A 14,452-nucleotide genomic window follows, 5' to 3' on the forward strand; every position below is an offset into this window, starting at 1 on the left:
AACCTGGTCTAGTGGAAGATGTCCCTGCCCATGGCAGGGGGGTTGGAACTGGGTGGGCTTTAAGGTCCCTTCCAACCCAAACCACTTTGGGATTCTATGAGTCTGTGGAGTCTTGTGGCAAGAAAAACTGGCACTAGAGTAATGGAAGTGTTCCTCAGTGCAGATTCACAAGCTGGCACCAGTACAAATGCGGTCTCATACTACCCTGACTGCAAATATTTTTCAGAAGTGTAGATGGGATGCACAAAGCTCTATTTATAAGAATACAACACCCAAAAGAACAAAATTCTGTAACTGTGGGTCTGATACATCTTTGAGCAAGTCACCAGTGTCGCATGAGATGCTTCTGCAGCCATGTCTGTCCCCTTCTCGCTCCCTGCTAATGACTGTTGTCAGAACGCGGAGGTAGTAAATAGCTTCAGTTGACTCCTGCGGTTGACCGAAGCAGGAACGTGTTCAGATGTGTAGTTCCCCTCTTGAGATACCTTTGTTTAACTCACCCCTGGAAGTTGGGCCTTGGGAATTTTTTAGATGAGGAATAGCTTTTTCATATGTTTCTTTTTCACTTAGTAGGCAATACAGATATAGTCAGCACACCCATATAGGGAGTGGTAGCCTTACCAACCACGTCAGCCAAAAACAGTACTGAATGCTTTAGGGGTACCACAGGGAACCCCAGGCAAAGGGAATGGATGTTCAATGCACATCTGGCTGTGAAGAGGTCACGCAGGACGTGGGATCACCAAAAGCTGCTCTGTCCCATAAAAAGGTTGTTTCATCAAGAAAAAATATGGGATGGGGGAGTTGGGGGAGCAAGAAATGAAATGATTGTTATAGCTGTCGAGTTTTGCTGTCCGAGTTCAGGATGGCAAGTGACAAAACCACTATCCACCAACTAATAGGCAACTTTTCCAAAGTGCTCTGAAATTGCAGGGAATTTTCCATGAATGCCCCATAGCTTTGGACCAGACCTAAGCACTTCTCTGGCAGTAAGAGCGAAGTGCAATCTCTCCTAGCTTCTGTGCAGTTTCACCACGTATTTTGGCAGTGTTTGGCCTCCTTGCTCTGTTATTTCCCACCGGACCTGTGCAGATAAAGAGGACAGGATACAAATATGTTTGTTATTTGACAGGCAGCAGAGCAGCTTTGCCTGCAGCATTTATGTTTGGCTTGGAGTTGCTGAGCTGTATTTCCCAGCTGTAGAGATAAATGCTTTCTGCCCGGCTTATGCCCTAAGCAAGGGTTGTTCCCTCCCCTCCTGGCCCAGTAAGTTGCAGTAATCTATGCTACTGCTATTTTTTCTTGATACAGGTATGGTCACAGAAAGACAATCATGTGACAAAGCAAAGTGTGCATCTTCTACGTGTGAATTTACAACTGGGAGCAAACACCAACTCGGCAGCCCTGTTGGCACACGGGTTGATGAGTGCAGGTCTCGCGGCACCACCTCAGCCATGACCCGGGCTGACCCGACCTGGAGTGAGAGAGTGACTCCGTTAATTCCCCTTCAGCCCTTCTCGCGGCCGCTGCAGCGATGGCCGGGGTTGCCGAGTGCCGCCTGTATGATGCTGTCCTGTACGAGGTCCCTTGGGAAGGGGGCTGAGACTATTTGTCAGCATCAGCTGGTGAAAACTTGTAGTTGCCAAGACTTCCAGCTCAGATAAATATTATTGTCTCGAAGAGCCAGGCTCCCTTTCTCTCTCCTTTCTGCACCCACAGTGTAGGAGGACCAAACCCCAAAATCTTTACTTTCTTCCGTGGTGAGGCATAACGGATGCCACTGATCCAAACCAAGTCAGAGAAAAATGTGCTCTTATTACAAGTGACACATTTACTAGAAACTGGGCCAGGAAATAGTTTAGTGCCCAGAAATACACTGTTGTCAGCCGAAATCAATGCACTGATGCAGCAAAATAGATGAAGAGGAAGCAGAGGAATCCACACGGGCACAGCTCGGTGAGGTTTTCCAAGTGAGGTGTTCCAGTGTTTTGCTCTGAGTTGCCTGCCGAACCGGAGCCCTTTGAACCGTCTGTGTAGCCGCAGGGATGCGGAGCACTGCGCAGAGCCGGGCTTGGGGCGGTGCGGGAGCCTGGTCTGGGTCAACTGCCATGCGTCGTTCTGCCGGCGAGGCAGGCGGGCACATGGGGGAAGGGAAGTGCAGGCCAGTAAAAAGACTGCATTTCTGCTCTGAGTCAGCCCTGAAGGAATGTTAATTTTAATTTATTTGTTTTGGGTTGAGCTACCAGCATTTATCCACGCAGATGAACCCCCTGGGTCTACCAGAGCGTTGGGCTGGAGGCAGGCTTGGTGCCTTGCCAGGGATCGCTTTGGGATCCCTGCTGCCAGAGCAGCTCCAGCTTGTCTCAGGGTCCAGAGGAACGTGTCCCAGGCCTCCTCCCAGCTCCTGGCACTGTGTCAGAGTGGTTTGGACAGCCCTGGTCTGCAGGGACCCTTGGGACAGAGACCAGCCTTTGCCGCTGTGGCTGCAGGGATGCAGAAGGGATGCAGAAGAGGATATAGCGACTGGGCTGGGTTGACAGTCACAATATGTCTGTGCAGGGGAAGACTTACGTCTCTGTCCTTTAATGCCTGCATACTTAATTTTCCTTTCCTTCTTTCCTTCTCTGAATTTCTCTTCCTTGGGGATAACTCCGCAGCTCTCAGGTTGCGGTTTGTAGGAAGGTGCCTGCGCAGGGGACGGCTGTATGTGGTTGTTTCCAAGCTGTCCTGCCACGCTGGAGTCTCGGTCCGATTTTCCCTGTGTACTTCTCGCTCAACGAGTCTCAGCCTTGCAGCCTGGGGGTTTGCGTTGGCACTGCAAGTGCCGGAAAATGAGGGAGAAGCTTTTGCAGGGGCCAGGTTTGCATGCTTGGTGTACTCTGTGGTGGGGTAGGGATGAGACTTCTCTGCCACCTCCATGCATCACACCCAGCCAAACCAAGCACCATCGAGCCTTTCCTCTCCTGGGTCTCTATTCCCAGTGACCACTTTCAGGACAGTCATCCTGGAAGTAATGGGGTGCAAGGCAGGAGTGTCCAAGCCCAGATTTATTTCGTAAGGGACCTGCAGGGTCATTCAACCCCTCACCACCTCCTCCTTCATTTGTTTTTTTCTCCCAACTTGCCAAACCTCATCTTTGAAGCAGGCAAATCTTTTTACACTTGGAAAGCAGTGGCTCCCAGAGTTTGGATGTCCTAATGGTTGGGAGTCGTCTTCCTGCCCACGCGTGGTGGTGGCTGGCGTCTGCAGGTTTGTTCTGGTGCCAAGAGAACTGGAGGGATTATCCACCTTCCTCGCCTTCCCTCTTGCGTGAGAGCAGACTCAACCTGCCAGGTTTTTTTAAATAGACATGTAGCAGGGAAGAGCTGTTTGAGCCTACATAAGGCATTGAGATCTCTTCTTTAATTTTTTTAATTTTAATTTTAAGCATATGCAGTTAGCACACGCTGAGAATCAAGATAGCCCTTTTAGACCTTGCGAGATCAGCTGCCACCCGCTGTGTTTGTTGTGATAGGGTTGCCCCAGCCCGCATGCTGGAGACTGTTTCTAGCTGTTATTTTGTTAGTGTTTATCATTTAATATGAATGCAGAAGTCCCTCAATCATTTAAGACACTCGCTCCTTCCCAAATGAAACAAGGCTGAAAAGTAAGACTGTGTTTAAGCCTTTTCCCAGTCTTAAAAATGGAAATGGCATGCATAAGGCAGCTGTGGTATTTTTTTTTTTAATGCACAGAAGCATGTTTCCTTTTCATTTGTTAATTATAAAAGAGAATTCTCCAAGGAGGGTCTTGTTAAACAAGTCTGGCATTGAAGGGGAGAAAGAAAGGAAAGAAAAGGACCTGCCTTCACTCTGTAGCTGCTTGATCTGACTCACAGCCATGACTGGAATTTAGTTTCCTTCAGAATTTCGTTTCCACGTTTTTCCTCCCTTTTTGTAGTCCAACCCTGACGGCTTCGGGAATGATGGTAGAGCCATGTATTTTGTCCCCAGACACACCACAAAAACAAAAGTTTGGAAACTTAGGGGTCAGGTATGGACTTATTTCACGCGACAGATGCTTGCCCCTCGCTGGCAGGCCTCTGCGGGGACTTCCACTTCCCAACCTCGCTGCCGGTCTGCTCGCCTATTCCCAGACCTGTCAGAGCCAAATATTTCCCCAGCCCAGTTTACCCCGTTGTAAAAACGTTTAATTTGGAGGAAGCAGAGGTTTTTTTCCCAGACATGGTAGGGGGCTGACCTCCTGAAGTCTCCAAAATGTCTCGTGCAGAGCTTCGGCCTACTACAGACCTTGGTCTAAAATTGTTCCCCCAGAGAGGCCGTTTGGAGAGCGCATGAGTTTCGCTGGGGAACCAGCTAAACCATGGGGGAGCCCTGCTTGTGTGAAAGAGCCCTGGTCCTTTTGGTTTCGGAGAGCCCTGCATGCCACGAGTTTTCCAGGACTCTTCACGCTGTCCAAAATGGATTAGCATGCAAGAATAAGCCCTGCCTGCCATTCTGGTCCAGCTCAGGACATCAAGCCTGTACGCTGTCACTTTCCAGTTATATTAGTGTATTAGTATTACCAGTATTATTTGTTTTTTGTTGGTACTGTTGGTATTATTTAACAGGAGTGAGTGGGAAATAGAAGTGGGTTTATTCTTCCCCCTGTCCAAGCAAACGAGTACTTCTGAGACATGAATGTGTCCCAGTGCTGTGGGGAGTTTGGTGTGGATATCAGCACAATATCTAAACATACAGAAGAGAGAAGCACAAGCTGATCTAAGCAGTAAGGACTGGAACTGTTGTGACTGAAGTCTGGTTAGGTCTATCATGCGGTTTGTAGCCATGGAAAACCCTTGCTTTGTTTAGGGCAAAAGCTGCCAGAGGTGGGGCAGGATGGGTGAAGTGGGGGCCGTAGCACCGATCTATCATTTTTCAGAAGTGTAGATGGGAAGTTCAAAGCTCTGTTTATAAGAATTCAGCCCTCAAAAGAACAAATTTCTGTAACTGTGGGTCTGATACATTTTTGAGTAAGTCACCAGTGTCGCATGAGATGCTAAATACCTACGGCAGGGAGATGCCGGTTCTTTTTGCTGAATCGCTTTTAGCTAGAGGGACTAAACAATAGACTGCGGGCTGAAAAATAATCTGCAGTGAACCACAGGACTAAATATGTGTTTTCTTGCTAGCCTCTGCTCGGGCGAGGGGCGCAGGCGCTGTGCTGGGGTTGCTGCTCGGGGCGCTGGAACGACGTGCCGGGCTCTGCCCGCTCAGGGCCTGAAACTGCTGAAAAAAAAATGGACATGGACTTGCTGCCTTCTCAGTAAAAGGCAGAGGACTTGGAACATTTTTTGGGCACAGGAGCATGTCTCTGTCTGTCAGTGGTTGTTGGTACAGGTCAAGGTCTCACAAATATTTTTGTTTTCCCTGGGACGGAGTCCCAGTGAGCCAGAGAAATTAAAATAAAGTAGAAAAACACTTGCAGTGGGGAGGGAGGGGTATCACAGGCGTAGGTCCATAAAACATGAGTAAAATCTTTCCCTTTGGCGTTTTCAATTCAAGACTGGCTGCCTTTTGGAAAACACGCTGAGTGAAATCTTGGTCCAGATGCAGAGTAATTGTGAAACTCTCTGATCTGCATTTATAGTGTGCTTACACTCATGAATCTCAAAGGAGGCTACAGCTAAAGGAAAAAAAAAAATCACCCAAACTGAAGGCAGTAAACATTAGCAAACTGCCGTTTGCTCTAGGGTATCATGAAAGTGGAAAAACTTGTTGAATACACAGCGTTACAACTTCTTCTCTGGGCACTTAGGTGAGCTGGGTGGCAAATATGCAGTTGTGTTGATCATTACCAACCTCAAAGAGATAGCATTTACCTTTCCCAAGGAGAAAGGCTTGTAAAAGCAAGCTATTGCTAATGTGTACTTAATGCACAGAAACTGGAGTGCTCGGCCCGTGGAGGCTGCGGTAGATGCCTGGAGCACGCTGGTTTAGCAAGAAGGCGACAGGATGCCCAGGCCCAGTGTGGGAGTTGTGTGACAGGGTTGCTGGGCGCAGGGACAAGGAGGGTGACCGGTGCCAGCGCGGTTTTTCGGTTCAGACACTGGTGTACGTCAGGACATCCTCTGAGAAAACAGTATCTTTGGGAAAATCACTTTCTTTCCCCACTCTGGCCTACCAGATCCTGCACACAGGTGCCAAGGCACCCATACTGCCTTTGCAGATGACAGAAGAAACAGCAACAGAGCATCCTTGAATGAGATCCTGGTGTAAACTGTGGGTACGCCATCGGGTCGTAACATGACAGGGACACTAGGCAGATGCAAGAGGATTTATTCGTGCCCTTACAACAGCTAAATGACAGAAAAGTGGTGAGAAGAGGTGATGGGAATAAAAGCAATTCTGCCATGCTAGCTGTGTGTTACAGAAGTTAATTTAGGAGTAGCCTGGCTTTTTACTGGAACAGATTATTTATTTTACCTTTTGCCATAGGTTAGAAAACCTGCCAGGGAGAGAAGTTTGAGCAAAACCCAGGGGTTACAGTGGTATTCAGCAGTGGACAAAGCAATTAAAAAAATAGCAAAAGGAATGTATTTGGAGATAAGTGTAAAACAAGTTTTGGTTATGTGACCTTTGCTAAAAACCAAAAGGTCAGATAATTTATTTAATTTCTCTACCTTCATGGGAGGCTACTTGAGGTTTAAAAAAATCTGAAAAGGTATTGCTGGCGTGCTAACAGGCTTTCCTGTTCATTTGCAATAACCTGGTTCTCCCTTTTGCCCCTTTTGTCATGACCACGGCCATTAAATTCTGACTGTTGTGGTATTTGAATTGTTTAAAAACGTATTTATTTCCTTCCTTTTCTCCCTTTATCTGCCTGTCTAGCAGAGCTTGACACCCTGGGAATGCTCCTTTTCCTTCTTGCGGTGTCATGTACGCAGCCACTTCCATCACAGTCCAGATTCATCGCCTTGTTTGTCCGTGGTTTCTTTCCTTTTGGCATCTCCTATCTTTTAACAGGTCCTCCAAGACCAAGATTTAGGAGAGACTAGGACAGGCGACTCTCTGTGTGTATATAACACTTTACTGTTATACTTGCTAATCCTTTAGTAACCTGGGCTCTTTATACCACGATGGAAAGTGAAATACTGCTAAGCAGGTTAGCATCCCATCTGAGGATGTGAGAGGGGGGAGCTAAGGGCAGGATGCAGTCAGCTCAGCCCTCCTAGCTGGAAGCAAGAGAGAGACCCAGACTCTTTAGTCTGGGAGAGGTTGTGGGTCCTGCCACCTCCCGAGAAAGCCAAGGGTGCCCCTGCCAAGCGGGAAGCTGTAGGCAGAGGTGGAAAGCCAGAACAAGCTGTCACAAACATATTGCTGACAGGATAGAGATAAGCTACACTAATGCCGTGTACTTTGTACTGCCTGGTGCCACTCCTGCTGGTTTATTCCCATTGTTTCGGGCTGGTTCAGGGCTGCAAGGGGGATGTCTGCGGGAAATGCCCCAAAAAACGGCCGGGCTGATGTATTTAGTTGAGGGATGGGTGCCGGTGATTGTGCCGTTCGCTACGTTCCTCTGTTCCGTCTTCATTTCCAAGGCAAGTTTAAGGATGTCATCCTGCCTTTAAGGATGTCATCCTGCCTCTTAAATTCTGTCCGCGTCGGATCCTGAAAACTCTTGATAGTAATTAGAAAATTACTTCTCCTCGTTTATCGCTATTTCTCACGGTGTTTTATGTTCTCTCCTCAAATAATTTTAGTTGGATTCAGGCCAGTTTGCCTCTTCCTTTCTCTTTGAAAGAGTCTGCTCTAAAGGTACTGCCGTGACTGATTTCGAGTAGGGCGATTATGGATTTAACGAGGAAGCTATAGGTCATGGTCAATGACATGGGAATCATGACGGATTGGAAGTACCGGGAAATTTATTAGCAGATTAGTCTGGGGGGCTGGAGCCTCCGCTGGGAATGAAAAGCATAAAATTCTTACGTAAGTAGCGTCGAGGTTTAGTTCGTGGAAATGCCATTTGATAATGATAATGTAGCCGGCTAACGCACAGGGCTACTGGGCAAGCTGCAAAGCGGGGTGTTGTAAGGAGGTAGCAGCGTGTAAATCTGCCTCCTAGCTACTCCGAACTGCTCCCTGTTGCAAGTGTCGAGCACTGCAAAAACACATTTGTATTTGTCCTGACCTGCTTCCCAGTTGATTAAGAAGAAAAATGTCTCTTTGGCAGGGCTCTTTGTTTTACAGAGTTAGGTGAAAGGATTATGACAAGATTGGCCCTTTTTTTTTTCCTGGGTTTTGTAGTTTCCTATCCGTCAGGAGTTAGGTCCCGTTCCCTGCAACGTTTCCATTAGCATCCTTTGTCACTTGATCTCTCAGCACTAGACAGAGGTCAGATGCCCTTGAAGATTTTATTAGATACATCACGCAGTCCTGGACATCACGTATCGGAAAGTACTGCGGGACCAGTCAGAGCAGGCAGTTGTTCTCCAGATGACCTGATTTTTCTTCACTAAGGGGTGCTGGAAAACATTCTTCCATTTGCTTCTTTACCAAAATGTCCTTTTTTTATGAGCTCCATTTGCTCCCTACTCTTCCACAGGGCATGGGAGCATTTACAGGGTTTGAAAGCAAGACATTTTATTCTGCAGTTCCATTACTGCAGTGTCACTGGTACCAGAATCCCCTTTTAATCAGACGTAGGCCACAGAATGGCATTGCTGGCCTGCTCCCATCTGTCTATATGGTTTTAGGTCTTTAGATGGGGAGGACAAGCCTCGAGAAGAGAAGGCTCCAGGGAGACCTTATAGCATCTTCCAGTGCCTGAAGGGGCTACAAGAAAGCTGGGGGGGACTTCTTACATGGCAGGGAGTGCCAGGACAAGGGGTAACGGGTTTAAACGCAAGGTGGGAGATTGAGATTGGATATCAGGAAGAAATTCTTCCTGGAGAGGGTGGGGAGGCAGTGGGACAGGTTGCCCAGAGGAGCTGTGGATGCCCCATCCCTGGAAGTGTCCAAGGCCAGGCTGAATGAGGCTTGGAGCAACCTGGTCTAGTGCAAGGTGTCCCTGCCCATGGCAGGGGGGTTGGAACTAGATGGGCTTTAAGGTCCCTTCCAACCCAAACCACGCTGGGATTGTATGATAAGTATATATTCTAATTTATTATGATTTCTGGCATCCCCTCAGTTTGGTTTCCTACAGGATAATTTGTTTTCAGGCGCTGAAGGAGTTACGAAGCGATCCTTTCCATAAGGTGTTCACCAAGCCGTAGCTGTAAGGGCTTACTTGTACAGGAATTTTGGCTGCCCTGTTTCTAGGGCTGCACTCTGCTCCACGGGAGAATCCTGCATGTCTTTTTTGGCTGGGAGCGCTCTCAGGAAAATCAGAACGGTTTTTGTTTGTGTGTGTCTTGCAATCCGCTGGCAGTTGTAGCAACAACATTTTCTGAGGTTGTATTGCAGAAGGCTGGAAGGGAGCAGCATCTGCTGGAATGTCTTCTAGGGCGAATAGATAGAAAAACAACACCCTTCTTGCTCGCAAGCCCTGCATTTTCCATGTTTCATTTTGAACGACTGCTTTTTTTTCCACTTGAGTATTTTTTGAGATCCAACAGACATTATTTCCAAGGCTGTTTACAAGTTGCAGTGATGGAGAGACCCAACCACGCCGCTGTGGTGCATGGGCTTCCCTGCAGATGCAGGGGCAAAGGTAGCTTTAGTAAAGTGTTCTTAGTGATGTGCTACTCGTTGTGTTGTGTCCTGTTAAATAAATAACTATCCCCAAAGCAATGCAAAAAAGCAACACTCGTCTATATAAATAACATTTCTGAGTTGCTTCAGTGATCTTCATGGATCTGAAGGCCAGAACTGTAAACTTATTAAGTGTCATAACCATTGATTGATCAGATGAAGCTGGTTGAATGAGTAAGAGAGTATGGAGATGTAGTTATTTTCACGCTATGTCTGTGTGACACACCTCCACCAGCATCTTCATTAACTGCTTTTAGGTGAGACGTGGGTGCAGACAGCAGGACTCCAGCTGGGAGAGATGTAGGTTAGTAGTCTCCAAGTTCTGTTGTAGTTGTGTTTACGAGCTCCAGGTTTTTACAGTGGGAGCCACAGGTTTAAATTTTACATTGATGAAATTAAAAGTGAAAGTACTGTAGCTTTTCATCAGAACTGCAGTGCCTGTGACCTACATTAGCTTCCCTGCTCCCTGCCGTCTCTCCACCGACTGCCTGACGTCCCCAGCAAAGCCTGGGGAAACCCACTGAGGGTCCAAGGGGACACCGGGACACCCCACTTTGTCACTTGTTATAACCCCAAGTCTTTGTATTATTTCAAACCCCAAAGTTTTGGAGGTTGTTTTGGGTTTTTTTTCCTGAAGCGCTTTCTGTTTGAGGGATAATTTTCTCTTGTGACGTTGCTTATATTTGGGGTGGTAGCTTGTTGGCTTGTTTTAACAAGGAGGCTTATAAAGAACAAGGGACTTGACGCACTTCAGAGCTGAGTTTGCCTCTTCTATCTGAAAAAAAAAATTGTCCCTGAATTTTAGCTTCATTTTCTCACCCTTAAGCTTCTCTTATATTTTCCCACTACAAAGGGAAAGCAATAAAAATTTGTTGCTGCTGTTTTTGTCCCTAGCTGCACAGTTTATGGCTAATAACGCTCTAACACATGTATTCTACAAGCACGAGTGTGACAAACTCCTGCAAATGCATTTTGACAAAAAAAAGGGAACCGTCAGGAAGGTGCAGGACACGAGCCACCTTCCCCCGTGTCTCCCTTCTGCCATGCCCTCGTTTGTCTGCTCTGTAATTTTAGGGCTGTTGCCTGCCCTGCCAGCGGCATGACCGGGGAGTGCTTTCTGCACCTGGGTTGGATCGAACGTGATGTGGGGTGAGGCTTGAGTAGGCACAGCCCCTTGCTCCCCAGGGAAGATGCCCGTGCAGGTTGACTGGGGCTGTCTCCGGCTGGACCACAGCGGGTTTGTGACCTGGTGGGACACCACAGGATTGTAGTTGTTGCTCTGCTGTTTGGAGGTAGCTGGTCCTGCAGCTCCTCCCCCTTCCTGCTCCGACCTGGGCACTGGGGGACCTGGGCTTCGGGCTATGCCGTGGCTCAGCTGTTGGCACTCACGGAGCAGGGAATGCACACACAAGTCCTCCTCCTCCATCCTTTTTAGCCAAGTCGACCTTGGAACGGTTCCCGCAGCAGTCCGTCTGGCAGCTTCCCAGCTCCATGTTTCCTTCCGTTTGGTGGGTTAAGGAGTTGGGCCGATGATACAGGTGATGGGAACAGGACCCCAGAGAAAAAGCAGATGTGGGGGAATAGCAATCCCTGGCTGGGAAGTGTTTCCAGGACCCTGACTCCTCTTCCCTTGCTCCCAGCCGGGAGAGGGGTGCCTGGGGAGCTGCCACAGCCTTGGGGGGAGCACAGACCTGCGTATCTGAGAGTAACTGTCGTGTGGAGGCTGAAATAGTCTTTTTAAAGGCAAGCTTTAGAAATCAAGGGATCAGATGATCAGTATGAGATACGTCCCTGTTTACTTTCTGAGAGCCTGTTACGTCAAAGACCATCATCAGTGAGTCACCTACCCATGTGTGTGACTGTCGTCGCTGCTCTAAATATAAATGTCAAAGGATATTGAGCTGTAGGAATAAATCAGACTGTGTGGGCATGTGTGTGAATCGGACAGGTCTTCCTCTTCTGCACGTCCTTCTCTCTTCCTTGTTAAGGCTGGTACGGTCAATGGCAAATAATGCAGGAACCCAACGCCGAGCCAGGAGGACAGGTTATATTTTCATATGCAGATCTGGCATATCCACACACTGGATCTCTTCTTGCTGTTTCTGTCAAAATTATATCTGGGAAGAGAGAGGGAAAGGTTTGCTTTGACAGTCTTTCTGAGGTAGAAACACCGAGAGACTGAGAAGCGTTTTCACACCCTTTTTTATACATGCAGAATGTGCGATTTTTAAATACGCACCAGAGAGGAAATAACTTTGCCAAGGCTACCAGCCACTGCTTGTGAGCCATGGACACGGGTGTGCTGTGCGATTTACACTGGTTCGGGTTAAAGCACTTGTCGTGTTTTAACCCCAGTCGGCAACTAAGCACCACACCGCCACTCGCTCACTCCCCCTTGTCCCAGTGGGATGGGGGAGAGAATCAGAGGAAAAGGTAAAGAAAACTCATGGGTTGAGAACAGTTTAATAATTGAAAATAGTGAAATAAAATAAGGATACTACTAATATTAATAAGATGTAATGAATCTACTACTAGTACTGTGTAAGGAAAAGGAAAGCAACAATAGGAAAAACAAATGTTACAACCACTCACCACCCAATGACCAATGCTCAGCCAGTCCTCGAGCAGCAAGAGCTAGAGGGAGAGCAAGCCAGAGCCCAATAGACCCCACAGCCCTGAGAGCCAGACCCCCTTGGGTCAATTCCCCGCAGTTTCCATACTGAGCATGACTGATGGCATGAAATGTCCCTTTGGTCAGTTTGGGTCTGCTGTCTGGGCTGTGTCCCCTCCAGCTTCTTGTTGAGAAGAAGCTGGGCACAGGGGGCAGCATGAGAAACTCAAGAAAGTCCTTGGCTTAATGTAAACATTGCTTGGCAGCAGCTAAAAATATTAGTGTGTTGTCAACACGTGTCTCAGCACAAACCCAAAACATGGCCTCATACCAGCTACTGTGAGGAGAATTAACTCTATTCTAACCAAAACCAGCACAGCACTTTAATTAGACTCTCAGTTAGGAGTTTCAGTTATAAACACAAATGGTTGTTGCTTTTTGTTGAAAGCTGGGAGAAATGGGTAAGAAAAGTACCTTATATTTCATCTTACTGAGCATCAGTATTTGGTTTTTTGGGTTTTTTGGGTTTTTTTGTTTTTTTGGGTTTTTTTCCCCCCCCCCAGTAAAATCTATTTTTTAAAGTCAAGAAAATGGTGAGGAAGGCGGACGAAAGAAAAACATCGGGAGCCTGAAATTGCCTGTTTACTTGCCAGAAACACTCTGCTCTGGCAACTGCAGTGAGATTTTTTTCACCTGTTGTGCTCCCCTTACAGCATATGCAGAACTGGTAATGAATTTTAGAATGAGTTCTGCCTGTGTAAATACATCTTGATAAAAAAGGTTTTTAAACCCTTTAGAATGTAAATAGAGGGGGATAACACTTTCACTTTACTACTGCCCTACCGAATGCTGTTTTGGGGATAATCCTGTATTACGTGATAGAGGATAGTTAAAAGATCTATGATAAGGTTGTCCTTTGTGCATTTCTATAAGGCTTTTCCTTAATGGTCTAAGAAAATCCTGTGGAAATACTAAATTCTACAGCACGTATCTGTTTCAGTTTACTCATTAACATCAGAGATATCCACAATAATGACTCAGGCTGCTGCTTCCAAGGGAAGAAAATGCCAACCACGCATCTGGGCTGAAGCCACCTCCTTCAGCAGCACTGGGATGGTCAGGGGTCTTTAAGTTGGCATCAGGGATGCCTGGGTGTCTCGTGCTGCTGTGCCTGAGGCTCGCCCTCAGCCTTTCACCCCTTATTTTAGCTTGGCGTGGTAATTTCCATACTTTTCAGCAGTTTATAAATAACATACTTCTGGGGGAGCCAGGATTTCTTGCTCCTTGGCCATCTGTTTGCTGTTGCTTTCCTCTTTGGATTATTGGCTTCCCCTTTCCACGTGTTTTCCTGCCTGAGGCTGGATGGCTCATCTCTCCCCATTGCCCCTTGGTGCTTGAGTGGGCTTTCCTGGGTGGAAATGAGGAGAAGCTTTCTTCCTGATGGGGTAGATTTCCTCTATCTTCCTTGATCAGCCCCAATTTCTACCTCTTCCTCTCAGTTACTTGCCTTCTTCCTTGTCTTGTTCCGCTGCCTCCGTGCTGTCCCAGCTTCATGGCCATCTCTTGGCCATCTCTCCTCACTTGCTTCCACGCTTATCATTCATCCTTTTCCTTCTGTTTCTCTGGCATCTTTCAACAGGGAAACATGGAGTTGTATTCCGCAGAGATAGTACTTAGTCCTTGAAGTCTGAAAATGTAGGAAGGTGGGAGACAACTGTGAGAAACAGAAATGCCAGAAAGATGTGGAGGATTTGGCAGTCTGTGTCTACTGTGTTACCCTGCGGAACGGAATTGAAGACAAACATAGGAGGGTGCTAACACTGAACTTATTGGATGCAAGTCTGCTCCTGAGTTACTTTGGGGAATTTTTAAATTTTTTTTAGTCTCAAGGTTAATTTTTTTTGTTGTTGTCGTTTTGCTCTATTTAGTTTCTCTTCAGATAACAGTAATCAAAAGTTACGGCGCTCCAGAGCAGCTCCAAAACTGTCTGTAAAGATGCGGTATCTGACATTAGCCTCCTTTGGCTAAATCCGTATCGGATATAATGGAATGCTGTCAGGTCACCACTGCTCTGTGTCACCAGCCCAGGAACCAGTCTTGAACCTTTCAG

General features: G+C 47.2%; 1 protein-coding gene across 1 annotated transcript in view; it reads left to right on the forward strand.

Annotated features, from left to right (window-relative positions):
- LOC104516803 (elongation of very long chain fatty acids protein 6-like) overlaps positions 1-14,452 on the forward strand; it is a 67,355-nt gene that overhangs the window by 29,297 nt on the left and 23,606 nt on the right. The window contains exons 3-4 of the mRNA XM_010161250.1: positions 1,512-1,575; positions 3,940-4,032. Coding sequence (XP_010159552.1) covers positions 1,512-1,575; positions 3,940-4,032 — 157 coding nt within the window. The remainder of the gene's footprint in view (positions 1-1,511; positions 1,576-3,939; positions 4,033-14,452) is intronic.

Source organism: Eurypyga helias, unplaced genomic scaffold (genome assembly GCF_000690775.1).
Source record: "Eurypyga helias isolate BGI_N326 unplaced genomic scaffold, ASM69077v1 scaffold7361, whole genome shotgun sequence".
Classification (NCBI taxonomy): domain Eukaryota; kingdom Metazoa; phylum Chordata; class Aves; order Eurypygiformes; family Eurypygidae; genus Eurypyga; species Eurypyga helias.